Source organism: Nymphaea colorata, chromosome 4 (assembly GCF_008831285.2).
Source record: "Nymphaea colorata isolate Beijing-Zhang1983 chromosome 4, ASM883128v2, whole genome shotgun sequence".
In the NCBI taxonomy this organism is placed as follows: Eukaryota; Viridiplantae; Streptophyta; class Magnoliopsida; order Nymphaeales; family Nymphaeaceae; genus Nymphaea; species Nymphaea colorata.
In genome coordinates this window covers 877,774-903,925 of record NC_045141.1, presented here as the reverse complement: position 1 = coordinate 903,925, position 26,152 = coordinate 877,774, and the positions used below count along the sequence as shown (strand labels likewise).

Sequence of the window (26,152 nt, the reverse complement as noted above, 5' to 3'; positions counted from 1 at the left end):
AAAATGGAATGAAAACTCTTAACTGAGATAATAGGTCCACAAGATTTGGAAGTGTTGACCGCCGACCCTATGACAGAAGAAGATGAACCGGCAGCAATCGGGAACTGTAAACGCCTAAATTCTCAAAATCTAAAGTCACAATACACACCTTTTCGGAAGGGCAGCCATTGTTGCATGTTCAGCCAGAACTTCAAAGGCCAGTTATGAACAGGGAAATGCAGTTTTTCATCCAGAATTCCCATGATTGCCTGCAATGATCGGAATGATATGGAATGGTGGGCAATGGCTAGCATCGAACAGGGGCTGACGAATGATTGGTGAAAGTCAGCAGCAGCTGAGAACAATGCTGGTAGAATCCACGTCTGATTTAGGGATTTGGCAGAGTAATGCTGTTCGTGGGAGTAGAATTGACCAAGGTTGCTCCAGTCAATCTCGTTGGTAACTGATATTTAATGAAACGATGAACAATGGGTGTGCCAAATGGAGAGTAAATTGACGGTGAGCAGATGAAGGTGGATTGGCGACAAAAATGGAGAAAGTGGGATAATGGCTGCCTGAAACAGGGGAACCTTTGGCAGTTGGGAACGATGGCAGCGGCAGTGTGGTGAGCATTCGATTGCAAGCAAATAGGGACTGCTCGATGAGATTATAGGGCCTCTTGAGATCCAGTATGATGGAAGAGGGTCCGATAGTGTCTTGCTTCAGCCGCAATGGATCTGTTTGCTACCTGCAACCTTGATGCAATTAAATTGGCTGATCCCAGCCACCATATTTCTATCATTCACCATTGAAGTGAAGACAGTGGCTTTCGTAGGTTAGGAAAAGGAGGAAGGAAATGGAATGACGGTGGCTGATGACGACAATAGGGTCAGCCATTGATGTCTGCAGACTGGCACACATGCCGATAGAAAAGAGGGATGCTAACAACAACATCCGGCTTCAGCAAGCATTCTTCTATCAACATCAACAAATTAGACTTCATGAGAGTTGAATGAAGTCGTGCCTTCACCCATAGACTGCTGGAATTGGGCAGAACTGGCAGGAGCATGGGATCTCCAATAGAAAGAGGGAACGAGAGTTCTACGTTGGTCTCTCACAAAACCACAAATAGGATAGCTTGGGAGAGGTGCCATCGGTGAAGGCAGCGAGAGAGGAAGAGGAGAAAGAACGCAGCTGTAGACGATGAAGAATCGTGCTGCTGCGTGGGTGCATGTGCAGAGAAAGAGGGAGTGAAATAAAATGAGAAGAATAAGCGGAAGAAAAGAAGAATTCTCGGTGATATCTTTTCTTGCGGTTTCTCTTTTTAGGTTCATTCCCTTAGATGATTTTTGCTATTTTATGCAAGAAGAACAACACATATATTGATGTTAACGTGTGTGTGTGTAGTTATTAATTTATTTATTTATTTATTTATTTCATCCTAAAAATTAGGCATTTTCAATGTGACTGTTTTCTACTGTTTTATTTCTGCAATATCTTCACTTTTAATTGAAATTTCAGCATCACATCTATTCTCGCAGTTCGAAATCAGTTTCAGCAGTTTAGTGCAATCCCTTTTTGTTTGGCCTGCTATATTGGTGCTAAAGTTGTCGCTCGCTGCGTAAATATTCAATCTATGCATCTTTTATGTCTGAGATCTCTTGTGGCAACATTAAGTATTGAAACAAACTTGTATTGTCTCTTTAAGTATACACTTGTACTGGTAATCTATTCTTCATAAGAATCTATCTATTTTAGGAGAGCTTTTACGAGTTTGTCTCAAGGTTTGTGAGTTGTGAATCATCATAACATAGTGGCATCACTGTGCCTAAGGTTTGTGGTGTTCATTTTTATAGGAAGATGGAGTTGTCTACCACTATGATCATTTCTCTCAATGAAAAAAAAAAAAAAAAAACTAGATTATATGAAAAGCAAAAATGAAGGATTTACTCCATTGTAATGATTTGTATGCACCCATTGACGACAAGAGGCCAGCAAATATGAAAGCTGATAAATGAAGATATTGGATAGGAAAACGATTAACACCATTAGACAATGGTTAGATGACATTGTTTTCATGTGTTGTGGAAGTCATTATGATATCATACCAAGCATAACTATTTAGAACAATGAAAATCTTATCAAACAACCTTAGCTTTGACTTGAAATTTGATGTCTATATTCTCCGTACATCATCAATCTACCCTCGTATACACATTGAATAACAAGGTTTGGACCGAAAACTACGATGTTGCAAACTTAGTGTAAGAAAACAGAAGTTGCAGGAAAATGACAGATAAAATGATCCAACAGCCAAATTTATGACCACATTTAGATGCCTAGATGAACTGGGATGGGCTTAAATAGTGTAGTTAGTTGCTTGGTCTATCAAAGTGATCCTAAGTGAAAAAATCTGAAAAAACTATAGCTAGAACAGGAACTATGATGTGACAAAATTGGGACAGAAACAGTTTTAACTGAAAGTTGGAAATTCAGCAAAAAACAGACTCTAAGGAATCGATCTAAAAAAACCAAAACATCTTGGACTAGGCTGAAAATTAGTGTTAGCTAACTAGGCACATGAGGCAAGTCAGTGGCTTTGACAAAACAGAAGTCTAACTTGTAGAACTCAACTTATTGAGTTCCCAATTTGATGAAATTTCAGGACCAAATTTCGGATACTTGTAATTGCATAAAATATGATCTAGAAAATCATGCAAACTGAGGGCCAAAATAAGTCTAATTCTTACAAAACTTGGTGGGACCTTATTGGGCACATGGAATAAAACAATTGCCTCTTATGATTAGTTAAACTAGCTAGTGGACTGGGAGAAAAGGGATTCTCAAGTTAGACGAAAATGTGGATTCTTTGGAAAACAGATTTTGACCTTAAGAACCTAGGTTCTCAAAATGTAGACTCTTAATAAGAACCAAGACTAATCACGTGGACCACTTGCAAATCATGGAATAGAGCATATCTAGACCTATAATGCATAATCGAACATATATAATGCATGCATGCATGCCAAAATAAAAAATAACATAAAGATATAGATAACTGTACTGGCAAATAAGAATGCATAAAGCAGTTTTGTATGGATTAAGTTAATCTTATATTGAACGTAACTTGAAGATCCATTCGAGAACCTGCTTAATATGCCACACAATGAGGGAAACATAATAAATCCTTGTTGGCCAAGAGGGAGATACATCCATAAAGGTAGTATCAACCTATCAATGCTCTTAACACTAAGAAAATGCAACATGCGAAAAAATTGGTAAGAAAATAAATAAAACCATGCATTCTGTTCCTCAAGAGGGAGACAACGTCCATGCAAGTAGCCTCAACTAAGATGACTAGTAAGGCAAAAAACTTAAAATAATAATGGAAGGAGCAAGAAAGCAGTATGTTGGTGTTGAGAAGGAGCTTCATCCATGAATACGAACTCTTCTCATTAATGGCCATAGACAAGAAGATAAACAAATAATGAAGCCTCTATAGAGAGCTTCATGCAACTTGTAGTGTGAGGGATGGAGAGGGAGAAGGATAGCCTACTTAGGAAACAGCTATTTCTTCTTCTTCTTCTTCTTTCCTCTTCCTACTGGATGTCCCAACTAGAGATTTCTAGGGTGGATGGCAGCCTCAACTTGGGTCTTTTCAAAACCTCAAAGTTGGCTAAGTCAGAGAATCTACAAAGAGAGCTTGAAGAAACTAAGAAAACAGAGAGACATACCTGAAATGTGCTAAGACAATGAATAATCCGTCTACTTCTCACCCCTATTTACAATTGTTGTTTATGGCATTTTGGTTATTTTTGGAGGGTTTTAACCCTAAAGGGCATCACAACAAGGTGGCTAGGATTTGCATCATTGAAAAATATAACCCTGATTTGGATAGTTAGGATTAGCCCAATGAGAAGTGTCATCATTTGGGAGCTTCATATTGTGATGATAGGACTTAGATCCATATTCATATCAATATTTGAACTTGAAATATAGATTTAGTTCAGATGTCAAAATATTGAAGTTTCAAAATAGGATTTGAAATAAGGATGTATGTCTAATATGGATCCAAAATTGGACTCAGATTGTAGATTTTGGATCTAAATTACAAATTTGGATGAACATTTCAACTGAAACATGGAGGTGCCCCTTTTTGGGTCCCACTGAGGTAGGTGAGTTTGGTTTGGGTCCAATGTTGACTGAGTCTAGACAAACCAAGTCAAACTAGCACTTGTTTGAGCAAACGAACCTCAATTGACTGAGCTTGAGTTAGGTACTGGTCAAACTATAATTGGTTTTGATAGAATTGGGCTTCATTGACTGAACCTGGCAAAACGAAGTCTATAGCTTTAGAAATTAAGTTCAGTAAACTTAAGCTTATTCAATAGGAAATTTATTTGGCTTGAGCCAAGGTGAGAGATGTGCTTGACGAGCCTTGGACCATGGGTAGGTCACTTTATGTTGGTCTGGGTGACTTGAGCTGAATTGACTAAATCTTAATTTCTTTTAAGGTTCAATGGGTTTAGCCAAGTTCAGTTGTGGTAGCCTTGATGGTTCCCACCAGATCTAAATTAGGCAGGTTTTGGTAGATTGAACTAGGTGGGGTTTTGTGGGGGCTAAATTTGCAAGCTGAGTTGAGTTGGCTCTTCTACGTTCAAGTTTATCTATTTCTGACAAGAACGATTATACTAGGATCTATGTGTCCCACTAGAGTTATTTCTAGGTGGTCTTCAGAAACGAATGTTTGGGAGACCTGCAGCAACTATTATGGTAGTTTTGAGGGGGTTAGGATTTGTGGGCCCTATTGAGCATATTTTTGTAGGTTCATGCCAAAATTAGTGACCAATGAAGTATGGTCCTTAAATTTGACAAGGCCAGTCATCACATCCCAAATGCTAGCCTGGTTCAGACGAAATTCAAAAATGCTATTGGGTATGCCCAAAAAGTCTGTTTTACTAAAATCACTAGGTGAGAATAAAAAATTGGTAAATTTGGATGGCTCTAGGTGGAGTTTCAACAGGTTGAACAAAGGGAACCCCAATCAGTGACTCCCAGACTATTATCAATTGGAAGATCAGGAAATTCTAATGGAAATTGAGTTAAAATGAACTCCAGACATAAATAGAGTGAATTGATCGGGTGAGTGAAATAGATAAGGTTGGTGGATATGTATAACAGAAATGGTCTTCCACTATGAATGATGTAACTACATTGGGCTGAGGGAAGCTGAATCAACTTACTAAAATGATATCATCAGTTGTAATCACCCCAAATTTTTCAAAAAAAGGGGGCTATTAAAATTTTGGTCCTATTATTTTTAAAATAAATTTTAAATCCAAATTTAGATCCAAAATCCAAGTTTAGATCCAAATTGAGAATTCCAAACTCAAATTCTAAAGCCGAATTCAAATTTTGAATTTTGGCTCCAAAACTCATTCCTTTCGGATTCAAATCTTGAATTCAAATTTCAAATTTTAGCTCTAAAACTCTTCCCTCTTGAATTCAAATCCTAAATTCGAATTTTGAATTTTAGCTCTAAAACTCTTCCCTCTTGAATTCAAATCTTGAATTTGAATTTCGAATTTTGGCTCTTAAAAGTTTTCCCTCTTAAATTCGAATTTCAAATTTTGGCTCCAAAATACTCTATAAATACCTCATACTTCCCCCCTCTTGGGCAAGAGTTAGCATTGAGAGAAATTCTAGAGTATTCTCACTTGAAGACTTAGAGTTTCTCTTGAGTTCTTTCTCTCTCCCTCTTCCTGTTTCCATTTCTCTTCATCTTCAACATCATGGGAGCTTCATTCAAGGTAAGTCCAAGATCATTCAAAAGAGGACTTATTTCCAATATCAATCACATTCGAGATATTTAATCTTCCTCTATTTTCATTTTCTCCTCTCCATGGCATTTCCAGTATCATTCATATCCGTGGTATGTAAACCTCTATTTTCATTTCATCATTTTCTCTCTTCTTCCTCTCCCCATGGCCATATGAGATAACCTTTAATCTCTATTTTTGGAGTCAAGAGGCTATGCTCAAGTGCACCGGGAGCATGAGAAAATGAGATGATATTTTATGTTCATGCTTATATCATGCAATCTTTCCTTTTCATATTGTCCTTTTCCTTTTGTCATCTCCCCATGGCCATGCAAGATAGCTCAAATGATCCGGAATCAAGAGCTACTCTTGAGTACACCGGGAGTATGAGCAAGACAAACAAAATCCATATCTTCATTTATCTCCAAAAATATACTTGATATATTGTCTTCATTCATCATTCATGTTTGAAATGATGCTCATGCATGATATTCTAATCTTCCATTTATATGAGCCAATGCACGATGAGAGTGAGTGTTTGGGGTTGTGATTTCTCCTTGTGATTTTTGAGGTTGGGACTTGTCCAACCCGGGAAAACCTTCACGAAATATGTACATGTTAATATGCATTTGCATGTCATTTTACGCTAGTTTCTTTTCTAATCACCCCATTAGGAACCCTAACGAGTGTCTCGTTATATTGCTTGCTTTTCTTCCATACCCAATGGTGGAAGAAATATATCCCTTGTGGCAAACTAAATCATAACATTCCATGTTTAGATATGAATCATATTTTCCAAAAAATTTTTAAAAGAAACTTCTCTAATACGGCCTTGGAGACTCAACTTAGGTTCTTGCATGAGCCCAAGTTTCCCTCCGGCCTATATCAAAAATTGAAGTCGGCTATTTTCAATTCATTTCTTGATTTTAATACGCATGAAGACATATGTGTATATACATATTATATACGTATGTGTGCACATGAATATTTTTCTTTATTATTCTTTCTTGATGATTTATCATACTTTTACAAACTCTCGTATATGTATATATGAATATATGTACATGTATTCCATTTTAAATCTCTCTCTTTCTAAAACGATCTTCTCTTCTCTATTTGTTTTAAACCTCATTTTTACAAGATTTCATATATGTATATATATATATATATATATATAAATTATGTGTATGAATATGTATCTCTCTTCCTTTAAAAACATATGATTTTATGATTTTCAAGATCTTTTTCTCTCTTTTATTTTCTATATCTCTCTTGAAATGTAGTCTTTCATCTTTTCCGTTCTTTCAATATCTTACCATTTAAGATTTTAAAATTTTACTGACTTCATTAAGACCACAAACCAAGTAATGACCCAATATTGGATTCATGCTTGATAGGTCTACAATCCCAATCCATTTTTAAAAACTTTTCCTTCATATATATGATATTTACAAAAACAAAATTCTTATATGTATGTTGTGGTAGGAATGACTTTAGATAAATGTTATGGTAGGAATGTTTTACATTCTTCCAATCATATTGGATAAATGCATCTATGCATTCTCACTCACTTTATTTCATTTATGATCACAAACACATCTCCAAAAGAATTTAAGTAAGAGGGGATAGAGCTCTAAATAGGTGGTAACCGAATTAAAGCAAAATCTCAAACATACTTAAAGTCTTAAGAGAACACTAAAGTGATTTTAAAATGATTTCACAAGCTTTTCAAATGATATTTACTAATTCCACTTTTTCCTCAAAATATTTCACATTTTCAAGCGATTCTTCAAGAATCTTTTCAAAAGTTTGAAACACCAAACTTTCGACATTTTTCAACACCACATATAAAATCAAAAAGTTGTTTAAGTCAAAATGAAATGCATCAATGATAAATTGGGTTGATTACCCCCGGTAAAGGCACCGGGAACGGTCGATCCTCGTACCAACGGGCGAGTCTCTTTCTTCCCTATTTCAAAACTAAACCTCATTTTTCTAGAGCACTCCAAAACCAATGAAAATTTTGAGATGCAAACAGATGGCGACCGTGATGGGACCCGTCATCGTTTAGCTATGATTATAATTAATGCACTTCTACAAACTTGAACATCTCATATATTGCCGATGATAAAGCATGTTGCCTTCTTTGGCCTTGACCCCATCGGCATTTCATTACATTGATTGATGATTATGTTTTCTCTCTTGTATATAAGACTAATTGAGGATGATCAATCATGTTCACCTAGATCTAGGATCAAATACAACTCTCCTCAATTTAGGACTTGTTTGAAAACCATGTTTGCTCTTCTATTTATTTTAATCACCATCTTAGGCAACATTGCATTAGAGACAACTGATTTTTCATGATTTCTCATATTTCAAAATTTCAATACCTATTTGTCACGGTCATCATGTTGCCGGGCTTGGTCTTAGGCGGTAGCATAAGACTAAGCCTTACAATTAGACCATACCTTGGGCGGGAATGCCCCCTCGTTAGTACCATGAGTGGTAATTTATGGTATATCGACGAGTGATCAAGAAGAAGTGGATAAACCTTACCCTTAGTTGCCTAATGGAGAATTCTATGCTCGTACTAAGCCTTTTGGCTAAGGTATATTGGCATATCTTATATGCAACAATTTGATCAAACCAAATTCAATTAGGGTCCTAAGCTCATTTTCAAATATATGCATGATAAAGGTAACTTTCAAAAATACTTTATCATTATATGATGAATACATGTGTGTCTTCATGCAATCTTTGATCAAATTAATAATCTTGCATCTCATTTTGTTATTTAAATCAATGTCTTTTTCAATCATTTCTATATAAACTTCAACATGATCATGCTATGAAATCATGTTTGGACCCTATTATCTACATGACATTGATTTTTCAAATATTGTCATCCATTTTTCAAGAATCATTTCAAGATCTACATTTTCAATCACTCATTTCTTCATTGGTCCTACCTCATATTCTTAAACATGATGGCTAGTTATTGGCTCAATTACCAATCTTGGCTGGACTTAGGTCAGGCAGTCTTTTGCCATCATTTTAGCCAAACATTTTTTCAAGCTTCAATACTTATGAGATATCTTTCCTCATATTTTACTTCTTCCACAATTTCATTGGATCATCAATTATTCCTTGTCAAATCTTTTTTTAGAATGGCTTCAAAATCTATATCTTGTCAATCCCTTATTTGTCTAATTTCCTATTATCAAGTATGTGACCCATCTATTGGTTCAATTACTAACTTTATATGACTCAAGTCATACATAATTATTTTGGCCTCAACACCCATATCTTTCTCCTTATTTCATTGAACTATCATTTATCCCAAATTGAATATCAATATTTGCTTTACTCAATTATACTCCATCTTCAATCGTCAGACACGTGGTTTCCATTTATTGGATCCATATGAATCAAACATCATGTATTCATTATACTCTATTGGAGGTTTAATCCTTTCAAAATTAAGATTCTCTTTACAAGTGATAAATTGCTAATAATTCTCTATATTTTCTTATATTATCAACTTCCTATCTTGCTATGAAAATCACTATTTACCAATCATATTTCTACAACAAATTCCTTTCATACTAGCTTTGTCCCAATTACGTGTCAAAATTCTTTCATATCCAAGTGCAGACACGTGATATTACCTTTCACCCTTACATATCAATTATTTTTTATATACATTTGTGGCAATTTCCATTATTTTCTTCGCCTCAAGTTCAGTCTCAGATCAACACGTGCTTGACTCGGGCCATACATTCCTTGTTTTCTCACTTACATTTAGCCCAATAATTTTTCAACTTCAATACATATGGAATGTATTTCTTTCCATTTTACTACTTCCATGATTTTATTGGGTCATCATTTATTCCAAGATTTTTTGCTAATGCTCTATATATTATATTTTCAATCGTTGGACATCTAATTTTTGACTCATTCATTCACCCTGGTTCAATCTATATCTTCCTGAGTCAAACCTCATATATTCATACTCTACTCGAGATTTAATCGCAAAACTAAGATTCTTTGTTTTGCTGCATTATCAACTAGATATCTCGCCATGAGAATTACCATCTACCTATCATATTCTTATAACAAATTTTTCTCCTACAAGCTTTGTCTCAATTTCTTTACCTTAGAGACAAAACATAAATTCTTGCATACCAAAGTTCATATATATGTCATTACCTTGCACCCACATTTTTCTGTTAGTGGAAGCTATATCAATTTCCTTTATATAATTTTGCTCATACCTTATTTGATTGAGACAATTTCCATTACTTTCTCTGCCTCAGTCTCAATCTTCTACCTACCATTCTTTCCTTTATCAATCATGGCAAATTCCTAATACTGTGGCATTTTTATTATTTCGAGACATTTTCAAATTGCTTTCGCAACAAATATTTTCATACACAATTATCATTATCCATAGAAAAAGGGATCATATCCCAATCAAATCAACCAGCTGTTAAGCTAAATATTTGATCACGCGCAATCCGGCCGCTAGGCTCGGAGCTTTCTAAAGCTAGCTCAACCATGTCACTAGACAAGGAAATTTTATGGAGCAAGCGCAACTTGGCCGTTTCGCTAAGGGCTTTTTCGAAGCAAGCTCAACCCAAGCGCTAGTTTGGGGAATTTTAACAAGTTCAAAATCCAGCCTTGGGTGAAAACAAAAATTTCACTAAAAGGCACTCGACGTGATAGGAAAATCTTCTTGTCACAACTAATGTTAGAGCAATAGGGCTTCATTCCTTGTTTCAGCAGAGGTATCCAAGGAGATGAGGGTTCTTTCCTGGCATTGCCACTTGTTATAGAGCAACCCATTTAGGAAGGGGATAAAACCTGACATTATGGACAAAAGAGCAACCCACGCAAGCAAGGGGTTAAACCTGCAATGCAAGCCAAAGCAACCCATGCAGGTAAGGGGTTAAACATGCACTGCAAGCCAAAGCAACCCTCGCAGGTAAGGGGTTAAACCTGCACTGCATGCCAAAGCAACCCACGCAGGTAAAGGGGTTAAACCTGCACTACAAGCCAAAGCAACCCACACAGATAAGGGGTAAACCTGCACTGCAAGCGAACGCCACCCACACAGGTAAGGATATAAATTTGCGATGCAAGTCAAGGCAACCTATTCAGGGGGGTAAACCTGAATTTCATATCAGCAAACCCACGCAGGTAAGGGGTCAAACCTGCACTACAAGCCAAAGCAACCCACGCAGGTAAAGGGGTTAAACCTGCACTGCAAGCCAAAGCAACCCACACAGGTAAGGGGTAAACCGGCACTACAAGCGAATGCCACCCACACAGGTAAGGATATCAATTTGCGATGCAAGTCAAGGCAACCTATTCAGGGGGGTAAACCTGAATTTCATATCGGCAAACCCACGCAGGTAAGGGGTCAAACCTGCACTGCAAGCCAAAGCAACCCACGTAGGTAAAGGGGTTAAACCTGCACTGCAAGCGAAAACAACCTACACAGGTAAGGGGTTAAACCTGCACTACATGCCAAAGCAACCCACACAGGTAAAGAGGTTAAACCTACACTGCAAGCCAATGCCACCCACACAGGTAAGGATATAAATTTGCGATGCAAGTCAAGGCAACCTACTCAGGGGGGTAAACCTGAATTTCATATTGGCAAACCCACGCAGGCAAGGGGTTAAACCTGCAATGTAAGCTCAAACAACCCATTCAGGCATGGGGTTAAGCTTGAAACATCTCTCCCAACATGTTTTGTTTGAAAAATTTGTGGCGCTTATCTTTGTCACTAAGCATGGCTAACACTGGCTTATTAACAAAGAGGGACATCTGTAATCACCCCAATTTTTTTAAAAAAAGGGGGCTATTAAAATTTTGGTCCTATTATTTTTAAAATAAATTTTAAATCCAAATTGAGATCCAAAATCCAAGTTTAGATCCAAATCGAGAATTCCAAACTCAAATTCCAAAGCCGAATTCAAATTTTGAATATTGGCTCCAAAACTTCTTCCTCTTGGATTCAAATCTTGAATTCAAATTTCAAATTTTAGCTCTAAAACTCTTCCCTCTTGAATTCAAATCCTAAATTCGAATTTTGAATTTTGGCTCTAAAACTCTACCCTCTTGAATTCAAATCTTGAATTTGAATTTCAAATTTTGGCTCTTAAAAGTTTTTCCTCTTGAATTTGAATTTCGAATTTTGGCTCCAAAATCCTCTATAAATACCCCATACTTCCCCCCTCTTGGGCAAGAGTTAGCCTTGACTTAGAGTTTCTCTTGAGTTCTTTCTTTCTCCCTTTTCCTGTTTCCATTTCTCTTCATCTTCAACATCATGGGAGCTTCATTCAAGGTAAGTCCAAGATCATTCAAAAGAGGACTTATTTCCAATATCAATCACATTCGAGATATTTAATCTTCCTCTATTTTCATTTTCTCCTCTCCCTGGCATTTCCAATATCATTCATATCCGTGGTATGTAAACCTCTATTTTCATTTCATCATTTTCTCTCTTCTTCCTCTCCCCATGGCCATATGAGATAACCTTTAATCTCTATTTTTAGAGTCAAGAGGCTATGCTCAAGTGCACCGGGAGCATGAGAAGATGAGATGATATTTTATGTTCATGCTTATATCATGCAATCTTTCCTTTTCATATCGTCTTTTTCCTCTTGTCATCTCCCCATGGCCACGCAAGATAGCTCAAATGATCCGGAATCAAGAGCTACTCTTGAGTGCACCGGGAGTATGAGCAAGACAAACAAAATCCATATCTTCATTTATCTCCAAAAATATACTTGATATATTGTCTTCATTCATCATTCATGTTTGAAATGATGCTCAGGCATGATATTCTAATCTTCCATTTATATGAGCCAATGCACGATGAGAGTGAGTGTTTGGGGTTGGGATTTCTTCTTGTGATTTTTGAGGTTGGGACTTGTCCAACCCGGGAAAACCTTCACGAAATATGTACATGTTAATATGCATTTGCATGTCATTTTACGCTAGTTTCTTTTCTAATCACCCCATTATGAACCCTAACGAGTGCCTCGTTATATTGCTTGCTTTTCTTCCATACCCAATGGTGGAAGAAATATATCCCTTGTGGCAAACTAAATCATAACATTCCATGTTTAGATATGAATCATATTTTCCAAAACATTTTCAAAAGAAACTTCTCTAATACGGCCTTGGAGACTCAACTTAGGTTCTTGCATGAGCCCAAGTTCCCCTCCGGCATATATCAAAAATTGAAGTCGGGTATTTTCAATTCATTTCTTGATTTTAATACTCATGAAGACATATGCGTATATACATGTTATATACGTATGTGTGCACATGAATATCTTTCTTTATTATTTATCATACTTTTACAAACTCTCGTATATGTATATATGAATATATGTACATGTATTCCATTTTAAATCTCTCTCTTTCTAAAATGATCTTCTCTTCTCTATTTGTTTTAAACCTCATTTTTACAAGATTTCATATATATATATATATATATATATATATATATATATATATATATATATATATATATATATATATATATATATATATATATATATATATATATATATATATAAATATGTGTATGAATACGTATCTCTCTTCCTTTAAAAACATATGATTTTATGATTTTCAAGATCTTTTTCTCTCTTTTATTTTTTATATGTCTCTTGAAATGTAGTCTTTCATCTTTTTCGTTCTTTCAATATCTTACCATTTAAGATTTTAAAATTTTACTGACTTCATTAAGACTACAAACCAAGTAATGACCTAATATTGGATTCATGCTTGATAGGTCTACAACCCCAATCCATTTTCAAAAACTTTTCCTTCATATATATGATATTTACAAAAACAAAATTCTTAGATGTATGTTGTGGTAGGAATGACTTTAGATGAATGTTGTGGTAGGAATGTTTTACATTCTTCCAATCATATAGGATAAATGCATCCATGCATTCTCACCCACTTTATTTCACTTATGATCACAAGCACATCTCCAAAAGAATTTAAGCAAGAGATGATAGAGCTCTAACTAGGTGGTAACCGAATTAGAGCAAAATCTCAAACCTACTTAAAGTCTTAAGAAAACAATAAAGTGATTTCAAAATGATTTCACAAGCTTTTCAAATGATATTTACTAATTCCACTTTTTCCTCAAAATATTTCACATTTTCAAGCGATTCTTCAAGAATCTTTTCAAAAGTTTGAAGCACCAAACTTTCAACATTTTTCAACACCGCATATAGAATCAAAAAGTTGTTTAAGTCAAAATGAAATGCATCAATGATCAACATAGTCCTTGGGTTGATTACCCCCGGTAAAGGAGCCGGGAACGGTCGATCCTCGTACGGACGGGCGAGTCTCTTTCTTCCCTATTTCAAAACTAAACCTCATTTTTCTGAAGCACTCCAAAACCAATGAAATTTTTGGGATGCAAACGCCAGCTCGATAAGAATTTACATGATGATATAAAGAAATTGAGCTCAGACATTAGAAATGGAGTGACTATCGCCAGGGGAGTAACTTCCTAACAGCTAGGACACTCAATTGAACTAAATCTGGCATTATCTACCTTATTCTAATGGGTATTTAACTATTCTTAGTATGATTAATAGGTCCTCACTCGATCTAGGTTAACTCAACATAACTATGGTGAAATTGGGCTGAAACTACTAAAATGGGTGGCTACATAACCTACCTTTTAAGGTCTGGACTCAGTAGAACTAAAATTTGAAAATTGTACTACCAGAGCCATTAAAGTTTGATTGGATAGACTATAAAGGACCAGCCCTTGGCTTGGTTCCCATTGAGGATGAAAATTGAAACTAAAAACCTACCATTTCTTGTCAAATGAGACCCATCAAGCTCAATTGAATTGCTTTAAATCAAAATTTGCTTGGTCAAGCATCAGTAAACCAAAAGTAATGGTCATGAGACCTAATTGGAGGGTGCAAATGGGTTGGTCGAGGTCAATGCACTCAAATAAGGTTGTTTATAGTGTCTTCTAGAGTATCAGGGTAAAATGGTGACAGTGATCTAGGGTTAACCAAGGGCTGGAGTCCTTTTGGGTTTGGATTAATGCTAAAATCAATAAAAAATGAGTCATTTTACAGCATGAAAAATTTGGCATGTTTACACTCAAACACCACTTTAGCAACGCTCTACCGCCATTCTACACCTACACCCGCCCGAGCCCTCCAGGTCAGCCCACAAACCCTGGTTCTTTAATTTTGATTAGTATCATGCTTTGGGTTTTAATTTAAAGCCATGCTTTTCAGTTATGATTTGTTTTCTTAACTTAAATAATAATTTTAATTGTGCTTAGGCCCTATTAATTAAGATTAGCTTAGCTTTCATTTCAACTTTATATTCCAGGACTAGTCATTAAGCTCATGGAGATTGGCCACTCTTTCTTTATTTATGTGTTTAATAATTGTTATTCATCTATTAATCATCTTTAGACTAGGATTAGATTCACTCTAAATGTGATTAGGATAATTTGAGATGGAAGAAAAAATTGTGGGAGCTACATCTTTCTTTCTTGATCAAGAGGGTGAAAGCATGTTAAACCAAAGCAATGCCCTGAAGGTCAAGGTTAACTTGTTGCGTTAGTATCGAGGAGTGAGTGAAAACTAGGGTTAGGTATGCCTTCTTTCCTTAATCTTGATGTTAATTATCTTTTCTAATTTCCATTTAGACAAGATTTCCATTCATCTTTGCTTAATACATTTGCACATTACTTAATCTTGCTTAAAGAGTGATTAATTCCCTAATTTGTGGTAACCAACTAAGATTATGAAAGGAAATAATCATCTCTCAAAGACATGATTTGGTATACTTAGCACACATAATGCACCCTTGAATGGTAAGTGCAGACCAGATCCAAAAGTGAGATTTGGATATGGATGAATCCACAACTGATAATTTGGATCTGATTGGATTCGTAAGTGATAGTTCATATTGAATCAGATCTAGAAGTGATAGTTTGGAACCAAAATAGATCTCGAAGTGATATCCTAGCTTCAGATGGATGTAAAAATGAGGGTCTGGATTAAAAAATGATCTTAAAATGATAGTTTGGATCTAAAATGGATCTAAAAATGAGAATTTGGATTCGAACTACATCCAGCAGTGATAGTTTGGAACCAGGTGGATCTGGAAGTGGCAGCATGAACATGGTTTGAATCAAAAAGTGATAATTTGGGTCCAAATGGATCTAGAAGTGATATTTCACCCAAATTCAATCTACAAGTGATATTTGGTCATGTTTGATTTGATGGAGATAGTTTGGATCGGGATTGGATGCAAAAGTGAAATTTGGATCTAGATTGGGTTCAAATTTGATATGAAAGTGAAATCTAAATCCATATTAAATTCGAAAGTGGTAAATTAGATCTGAACTGGATCCAAAAGTGGTTGTTTGGATCTGAATTGGATCCAAAAGTAGTATATTGACCTGAACTTGTATCTAAACCTGATCTAAGGCGTGGATTTGGACCTAAATTAGATATGATGCTCAAGTGAATGGCAGAATGGTGATATATGGTCGGGACTGTAGGTAAAACGGAAGTTATAAAAGCAAAATTTGGGGTGTTTACAATAATTGTGTTAGGCAATCCATTAAATAATTTGGTAAAATATGGATCATTTTGAAAAAATTAGTAACTAGATCCTACAGCTATTGATCCTTATAGACCATTTTAGAAGCAGTAGGTCCTTGCATGGATCCCATATAATTATTTTGGCTTAGTTGATTTTATATAGAGACTAAAAGCTCTTGATTTGATGTGGGTCTGTTTTGGAACGTTCTCTTAGATCATTCTGACATAGATTGGATTAGATGAATTTGGATCTCATAAATACTTGGTCTCCGAAAGGATTGAATTGTGTGGTATGGCCTTGAACTTGAAGTGAACTTTTTACGCAATATTAAAATGGTATAAATGAGTGGATCTAAAAAAGGCTCATAATTGATAAGCTAAACTAAATCAACACAATTTAAGTTTTAAAATAAGATAATGACCAAATGCAATTTAAGCATAATCATGTTTTAAAGGTAATTAATCCTCATTGAAAATATACATAATTCATCAAAGCATTGGAAAATCATTACTTGAAGAAGAATTGCAACCAAATTCAGGCAATAAACTTTGGGGGCGAGGACCTTCAATAAAATCCGAGAGTACTACCATCATAGTCTATTACTATTTTCCACTAGGGGGCTTGGCATTGCTTCTTTGTTTTGGTTTCTAAAGCCACACTCTTCTCAGCACTACTTTCTGCTACCTAGTTGGGCCTGCTAATCATGCTACTGTAGAACATTTAGTCGTTGACTTGATACGGATTGGATCATAGCTTCTTTATTTCAAGCTACTTTTCCTGCTCTACATAAAATGATTATGCTCTTATATGAATCTCAAAACTTCAAATTTTAAGTTATATTTTCCTTGGCTGTTTGCATGTTACATGTTTGAAAAATTATAGTCCCAATTGATGTCGAATAAATTTAGGTGTGGGTTAAGCGATGTTGCATATATATGTGTGTATGTATATGTATAAATATATATAGTTATCTAACAGTTTAGTAATCTTATTTTTTTATATTTACATATAAACTTGTTATGTTAGAGCTAGTTTAGTTATATGTACATTTAAAACAGTTCGGTCAGGTGCTGTCCGAGAAGAACCGGCTCAAGTGTTGACATGGGTGCGGCAGCCATTTAAGAGAACCCATGTGACATAGTAGTTGAAAATCTTGAGATTATGAAATTTTGTGTCCAGTTAGAATTAGAACTTCGCTTTGGATAGCAACTGACTGATTGGTTCATGCAATTTGAAGGGTGCACTAAACGAAGTAGAAACCATGCCGCTGCTTGCTAGCGATGGTAATGTAAAAAATCAGTAATTGGTTTACAGTGTCAAAGATGATCCTTCATTAGTTTACTTTTGGAGTTTTTGAATGCGAGGAACAGAGAAAAGAGTCTTGGCGTGTCATGCTCTGCTGTAATATTGAAGTGTCTTGCTATCGGCTCCTAAGAATTTAGCTAGTCCAATAAACAACCTAACATATAAGAACTTACTCTAAAGAACACAATTAAGAACCATCTTAATAAAACCTCGTTAAGAACGGTCCTCGTGGTTTCTAAAGAACTTAGAAATACTAAAACTAAGGAATGGACGGGTGGTTCATCCTACCTTGAGTGTGGGCTTGTTCTTTTGATGCTTGAGGCTTAATTCCAGTTCCCATGTAACTTGAAGTTAACGGTTCTTATGGTGGGCAAGGCAAAAAAGGTTGCACCCAATTTTCACAAATCAAAATTAAGAAAAGAAAAAGAATGAATATTATTTATCCATGCGAAAAAAAACGTGGACTTTATACAGCTCACTATAAAGAAGAGAAAGCTCATATTTTTGCTTCCCAACGGATTCTCATCAGAAGTGTTACCTTTTAGCAGCATGAGATATTGAAACGTAACGCAGAATGTTCCGTTCCATTGGTAGTGGATAGGCTATGGACAACAAGGACCTTCTTCAAGGCGCCTTCTCTCTGTTACACATCATTGGATTTTTTATATAGAATTGCACCAGAAAAATTCCACTCCCTTGTGTCGCCATAGGAGCTGCAGTCTTGTGGATACCTTGACAACCATTGTTAGTTTGATTCTCTGAGTCTTCATTGATGTCAGGATTTTTCCATCAAACAAAAATAATTTCTTTAACATGCAATCTTCCGATTTGAAATGTTGGAGTGGAATTTAAAATGCTCGGACAAAATAAGCATTGTGTGGTTGCTCTAATTGAGTGGATTGCTGAGCATAAGCCTATGGTGCTGAACTTTCATCGTCTGAACTACCAGTCCTTTGAAATCTCAGGAAGGCTGGTAAGGAAGCTGCTTCTGAAATCAGAAAGGTCCTAGCTGAACCCATGATTGCTCTCTCCTGCATCATCCCTACCTCTTTACAAACTTTATCCAAAAGGGAAAGGAAATCGCTTACTATCATAAATATCCTGAAAGGATGAGCTTCCTCCTTTGCTGCATCACCATGAAAGTACTCTGTCATCTCTTTGACCAATGACAGTGCCACACTTTCCTCAGCTTTCACTCTAAGAATCTCCATCTCAGCTTTATCAACAAATTGCTTCACTGACTCACAAAATTTCCTGTTGTAGATTTCTCTGTTTCTTTGTGAATCCTCCAGTTGCATGACTGACTTTACCTTTTCCAATCCTGCAGCAAGCTTGGACAAGTAGCTGCTTAGGACATCTGAATCCATCCCAGCTGCCTTCTTCACATGACTGAGTTCATTGCTTAGTCCAGAAACAACTCGCAAACCTGTCTTCTTGAGGTTGTCCTCAATCACACATGAGCGTACTTTAATGAGGGTATTTTCAACCTTAAGATCAGATTGCTGGTGCTTTTCATTGTTATAAACTGTTTGACCTTCTGATCGGATGATCTCTTGAACAACAAAATGGAGTAGCGTTGTTTTGCCATCTGTTCCTTTGATATCAATTAACTTCAAAAGTGTGTCGAGCTTGAATGCTTCAGCACCACCTCGGCTTGTCCCAGTGTTCATCCTATTTCCCGTTTTAAGTACAGCTTCAAGCAGTCTGAGGAATAGTCGGCTGCTTCTCAGTTCCTCGCATGCGGCCTGAACATGTTTTTGAAGGAAATGTCACTAAGCATGTTAATTGAAAAGATGCTATGTTACCTCAATATTAATACAGTATTTATCAGAATCCCATTTCATTTGAGTGTTATTCATTGAAATGGATTTGCAGCTCATCCTACAAATGAAAAGCATACTATATGTGCAAATTTCAAAGGCCTGCTTACATTGTTTACATCATTTTTTCCATCGTCTTGCCCCCCTTTCTGGGGTTGATTATGCAGGTACGTGCTAAGCCTCCATGGATATATATAGAATATCCTAACTTCTCAATGCAGCTTTTTACAATAAATTACTAAATTTTTTGATTCCAAGCATAGGAAAGTACAAGAATTAAAGGATCCACAAGAATTACCTCCAGGGTCTCAAAGGATTGTCTCAGGTATTTCATTTCCGATTCAAAGTTGGCTACATAAAGCAATGCATCAATCCTTTTGAAGGCAAATGGGATATCCAAGATGGCCTTGAGAAACCGCTCTGCTGGGCCAAGTTTTGACATATCTCCACTATATTCCTTAAGTCGTAGTTCTTCCTCCTTTGTTGGGGCCATCCTTAACAAAGTTTCCAGAAGCTCCACACCTAAACCTTCAGGATTACCTGTTGTGGTGAAAAGCTTCTCATACAATTAGAAAACTGTTAGATAACTGGATTATGTGTAATGAGATCCCATACTGATCTTTTTTAGCAAAAAAGAGATTGACAACCAAAGCTGTCAGAAAAGAAGGTGTTCATATGGCTGCGTGAGCCGAGAAAAAAATGGAGCCATAGACTTATACTTTCGCATGGAAGCATGTACTGGCTATCTATAACATCTCCTGCTTCTAAGGTTCTTATATCTATGGCCTACGTGCATGTGCTATGTTTCTGTGCTTACTAAGAGTAAAAATGGAGGACAGAACTTGTTGTCCATCATGGTTGTGCAAACACAGTATATTCCTAAATACCAACGAAATTAATGATGGATATTTCAGCTAATAGTACCATTTTCCACAGTCGTTCATTATATTGATATGAATGCATAAGAATCTCCCTTTTCCTGCTCTGTAAGCCCAATAACTCATTTCACAAAAACTTATTGCCTTTCCCCCATTAAAAGTTTATTCCTTAATTTGGTTCCTTCACATTAATTTACTAGTAATATATATGGAATAAAAATTTCTCTTAAATATCATCTGTCCTAAACATGAATTGAAATAGAAATAGAAGTAAAAGAAAATGTCAGTTATATTTTTGCTGATATAATGTTACTCTATTTTTCATTGCACTGAAGTTCCCATATTTGTTTCAGGCTAAGGTCTGTAAAAAACCTAGTAACTAGCTTAGCTCTAGCACAAATGTAACAGATGTAACAATCTAGAGCTAAGCTAGTACTACCAATGAAAAAAAAAACAGAAAAAAGAAAAAGCTACAGAGCATGTTTGATGCATCTCTCCTCCATATCTACTGGACAAACAAATTCTGATACAAGGGACAAGTCAGCATTTTGGAGTTCAAATTTTGCTGTAAAAAAAATTTCTGAAGAGTTGACATTCCATCTCTCTCAATGGATGCTATATTTATGTCCTATGAGGGCTTTGGGTTCCCATTACTTGACTACTTATGGAGAGTTATGTGACTGAAGCTCTCGCATAAGCAATAGATTGGCTTACCTAAAGGTTCACATTCCCTCTGCCCAAAGGTTACACCCATCTGCTTCCGATCTCCCTCCACTTCTCTCTATAGTCCGTGATCTACCTAAGCTTCCACATTATTTTGGCTTTCTAATGTGCTGTTACAGGCCAAATATGAGGCCATCATATTCTTACGATTTCATTATCCTTTTAGAAAAAACCCTTCCCTTTCTTGTCATACCATCAAAGGCAGAAGAATGACCAAAACACCCACTCACTGAAAAGGACTACTCAGAAATTACAGGTGACAGTGATTTCTGCACCAATGTGTTTTGCATTATCTCTACTTCTCAGAAAGAGTAAACCCAGTTACCTAATGAAGTGCAAGAAATGCTGACAGAGCTTTTGTTTTCCCATTTCACTAAGGTAGAGGAATTAACCCATGTTTATAAGGAAAATGAAAATACACAAGAAAATCCAGAGGCACCTTGGCTTAGATTTAAGTAAAGAAAAGGGTAATAAGAATAATTCAGAAACATATTGGTCACATGTACAGAATCGACCAAGGAATGACATCTAGAGACAAATAAGCCTAGACTACCTGAAATTGTTTCAGAACCAGTGTCTAACTTACTGCAATTGAATTTGGTGGAGAAGATATCCACGAGAAGATAAACAATTGCAGTACTATGTTAGCTCTAGCACAAATGAACTTTAATACTGACCATGCTAGTACTTTTTATAGCAAAAACACACTGAATTTTTTTTACCAACAAACAGCTTGGAACACCAGGCCAATATATCATTAAGTAAGTTCCGACAAAAAAAAGCAAACTATTTCTTTGGAACAAAACATAATACAGAACTAACATCAATGTACATGCATGCAGTACATTTATCTGACTCTAGTCAATTAGATTAAATGAATGAGCACATGAATCAACCTTCCTATGTAGAATATGAAGACATGTACAATCCACAAGAGATAGTCAGTTTTTCTATTCATATATGTTTACTTAATTTATAGGTTTTCTTTTTGAAATACAAGTATATGCATATAGCATATAATCGTTGCTAGAACCAAAGAAAAGCTGGAGAATAAAAAGAAAGAAGATATGATTCGCTAAGAATAACTCTTGTAGAGAAAACAATAAAATCATGCAATTGCTGCAATATGCTTCGGATATAGACATCTAATTTTGCACATGAACCTGCTAAATTTGTGGGTAAATGAACTGCATGGCAGACGCTCATTCTCAGTTTGTTAACTCCATAAAGTAGATTAGCTTGGTTCACATTCATCAGACATTGAGGTCAATCTAAAAAAAAATCATGAAAAACTGGTTCAAGCTCATCTCTAATCTGTTTGATAATGAGCCAAGCTGAAACATGACTTCAGGCTTAGTAGGTTGTAGGTCTGATTTAGCTGCCGAGGTCAAGCGAGCAATCATTTAGATGATGAGATTAGGACTTGATAAAAAAATAAAATTAATGGATAGAACATAGTGATAGGAATTGTAAGGTTTGAGTAATCATATATATCAAAATTTTTGTAAGCTGCCTGTATAATAAAAGGGCATAAGTATCCAAGCTGAATAGTCATCCAGTCCTATGAGCCAGCTCATGTTCATCTCACTAGACCAACTTGGTACAATCTTGGAGCAAGATGAATAGATTTGAGCCACAACCTAAGTTGTAAGTGCAGAATATTTGATGTTTGTCCTTTCGAGCATCATGGCCCTTGTACTTTCGTCACAGATGCTTCATGCTTTTTAAATAGAAACCAGCATGTATAGAATATATCTGTCTTGGTCTTCCTGGTGTTCCCAATTTGGTCAGTCCATGGGTTTTAAACTTCAGAAATTACAGGTGACAGGATTTAGGCCGACAGTTAAGAAATCTTGCCCCCAACACTAATACTCTGTATCTCAACAAAATGATGCACGCATCAAGCTTCATCTCATTAATTGAAATCACAAATTAAGAGAAAAAAAAATGCAAGGAACAGCATGATCTTCACCTTCTACGAGTGCTTCAAACACTTCATCTCTTGTGACATTCAGTGCTCTTAAAAGTATGGCTATGTTTTGGGATTTCTTTGGGTCAAGTACTCTGGTCTCCCTTTCGGTAGGAGGCACAACTTTCTTTAGTGATTCCTTCTGGGAGGAATTTGAAGGTTTACATATGAATAAAGTCTCAATCATATCTTCGTCCAGTCTGCAGGAAGGTAGCAAAAAAAAATTACTACAGATTTGCAACTGAAACTGCACATGAACTATTCATAAACGATATATTAGAGCAGCGCACAACTTAGAACTTTAACAGCTGAATCATATACAGAAACTGCACAACAAGGCCACAACATCCAGCCATATTATAGGGGAACTCATTTCTACCAACTAGTAACTAATAAACTTGAGCAGATTCATAAATGTAGGAAGTGATTTTCAATGATGATGTCCAAGTAAGATATGAATCGGGACTCATCCTAATGTCATGCAATTTCCGACTACAAACTCTTCCTTCAAGTAATTGCTCTGCCTGAACTTATTTATATCAGAAGATGAATTAACAAGCAGGATGTTTGAGTTTGAAATTTTTACGTGAAAGAGCTTGATTTCAGTCTGTCCCAGACCATCGCACGATCTGAACTAGCTCGGACTTTGTCCCAATGCAGAGGCCTCAGTCTGGGCCTTGAATTAGCACCTTCTGTGTCAGTTAACTGCTCCGGAAACGCCTCTTTGTTGTCATTTACCGCAGGTGCTTGGCCCATGGAATCAGTATTCTGATTCTTTGGGCTGCTAGGCTCCGGAAAGAGAACTTGATTCCGAAAGTGAGCAGCCATGGGTGGAGGGCATGATTTCGGCAGCCTATCCTTGTTGAGTATTAGGTGCTGCGGCTGCAACAGTGGCCGCGGCGGCAGTGGCAGTGGTGTTTGCGTTGGCCGCCGTGGTGGTGGCGACGGCGGTGGTTGTGATGGCCGTGGTGGCGGTGGCGGTGGTGGCGGCGGCTGCTGCTGACGAGATATTGGTGGTGGCACCGGCAGTTGTGTTTGTGATGGCGACACGAGTGGAGCTGGTGGCGGTGATGTCGGAAGGCCGGATTTCTCGGACAATGTTGACGGAAATGCAGGAATTGGAAGGGGAAGTGGCGAGCTTGCCGCAGAAGAGAGAGGCGGAGAAAAAATGGCCGGTGATGGCATATCATGTTGAGGAGAGGGTAGCAGGTCCGTGACAGTCATTGGCTGCAACATTGGCGATGACGCAATGCTGATCCTAGGAGCGGTATCTCGGCTTTCAGTGGGGCACCGTTCTGCTGAAAGTCTACCATCTCTGCTGTGCACCATAGCTCTGTCCCTGCTTATGATGGTGTTGATGCTGCTATTCGTGTTTGTGCTGCTCCTGTTGGTGGTGGTCGTCGTGGTGGTGGTGGTGGTGGTGGTGGTGGTGGAGGTAGGAAATCTCTGCTGCAAAGCCAGTCTGCCAGGGCTCCAATTGCTCCCGGTTAGCGATGCTTTAGCGCTGTAGTAGGAATCCTCCTCATCAGGGGACATGGTCGCCGAAGGACTCCACTGTGGCGGTCCTGAAAGTGGTGGAAGCGGCTGAAGCTCCGGGCTTGGCTGGTGCAAACCAAGCCTTACGTGGCTCTCATTCAATCTGTGATAAGGTGAATCTTTTATCTCCCCGCTTCTGCTTTTTGATGGCTCCACCGTTCCAATGTAGAGGAAACGCGATGCTGCGGACATTGAAGGTCGTCGAATCCGGTTAGTTTCGCCGGAGACATGCCTGACTGCAGCTCCCTGTCCGACCAACTTCTCTGATTCAGCCGAATTCCGTCTCCGGCGATAATAAAGGAAACAAGTCAATGCGATCAGACTGCCCAGCGCCACAATTGAGACTGAAGCCGCAATGAAGACCTTCCCAGCAGGCTTTATCTTCCTCTGATCGGACATGTCGGTCCGGTTCTGGTCAGAGGCATTGGCGGCAGGGGAGAGGGTCTGGGTCTGGTTCGGTGGCGGTCCCGGAGGCGTGTGAGGGAAAAACTGTGGGTTCTGGGCAGCGATGGTCGGAGTTGGAGGGAGAGGTGTGTGGGCAGGCGGAGAAGGGGGGTCAGCAGGGAACAGGGGGTGGTGCAGTATCCTCCTGAGTCGGTGGTCACCTGAATAATCAACTAAAATGGCAGAGAAGACAGGGTAAAAGATCGAAATAGCCACGACTAGAAGGGTGAAGAACTCGACAGGTGCTTTCATGGCGGAATCTCTCTCTCTCTCTCGCTACTGACTCAGGGCCTGACAGAATGTAACAGGTTCAACGGTAATCGAGGCAGAGGCCTAAAGCCATGAAAGAAGAATTAATTGCTCTCTCCTCAACCAACTCTCTCACCCTCGCTCTCTCTCTGGCTTTCTCTCTGTCTCTGTGCATGGTGTCTTCGAAGAAGAAGTCACAGGTTAATAATGTCTCTCGTGATCATCTTGGTTTCAAAGAAATCACTGGTTAGCATGACCAATTCTCGCTCGGGCATACATTTCCTGTTTGGGCTTCATAGCTTCACACTTGGGGAGAGGTCCAATGGGGTCCGGCCATGGGAGTTGTGGGGGGAGAGAGAGAGAGAGAAGGGAAAAAGACTCTTGTAAGCGCTGCAACGAGTGGATCCTCTGGTGATGTCATGGCCGGAAGAATTAATCTCTGACCGTCCGGCACGACGGGGTGCACAACGACGATCTCCCGCTGTTTGTACACGTGGACCCCGAATGGCTTTTCTTTCCTTGGCTTTTTGAGGGTCCGCCGTCTCCTTTTCCTTTCTTTTGTTTATTGTTCATTTTCGCGCTTTCGGCGGCGTCAGGGGAGAAGGAAGAGGGGACGGAAGATCCCATCTCCCCTCGACCATCCGTGTCCCCTTGCAAGGGATGGTAACGGATCGCAACCGATTCAGCAAACTCCTGGACCATGAACTCTGTTTAGTATTCTTACTTCTCAAGCAGACTCCTTCATTTCATCGTGCTTATGTCACAATTGGTTTCTGAGTAGGACTCAACATTTTGGTGTCCCAA

General features: G+C 37.6%; 1 protein-coding gene across 1 annotated transcript; it reads right to left on the bottom strand.

Moving 5' to 3' along the window:
• Positions 1 to 18,140: 18,140 nt before the first annotated feature.
• Positions 18,141 to 25,879, bottom strand: LOC116253393 (formin-like protein 6). The gene is made up of 4 exons (XM_031628188.2): positions 23,706 to 25,879; positions 23,123 to 23,319; positions 19,848 to 20,089; positions 18,141 to 19,474 (listed from the first exon to the last, which is right to left on the bottom strand). Exons 1-4 carry the CDS (start codon positions 25,349 to 25,351, stop codon positions 18,644 to 18,646), a joined length of 2,916 nt encoding a protein of 971 aa, XP_031484048.1. The 5' UTR covers positions 25,352 to 25,879; the 3' UTR covers positions 18,141 to 18,643.
• Positions 25,880 to 26,152: the final 273 nt, after the last annotated feature.

Excerpts from the sequence above, each read along its gene's own strand:
- LOC116253393 (XM_031628188.2), bottom strand. The coding sequence starts at position 25,351 with ATGAAAGCACCTGTCGAGTTCTTCACCCTTCTAGTCGTGGCTATTTCG. Across the intron at positions 23,320-23,705 it reads CTGAAATCAAGCTCTTTCAC|ACTGGACGAAGATATGATTG; the intron begins GTAAAAATTTCA and ends ACCTTCCTGCAG. Across the intron at positions 19,475-19,847 it reads AATCCTTTGAGACCCTGGAG|GCCGCATGCGAGGAACTGAG; the intron begins GTAATTCTTGTG and ends AAACATGTTCAG.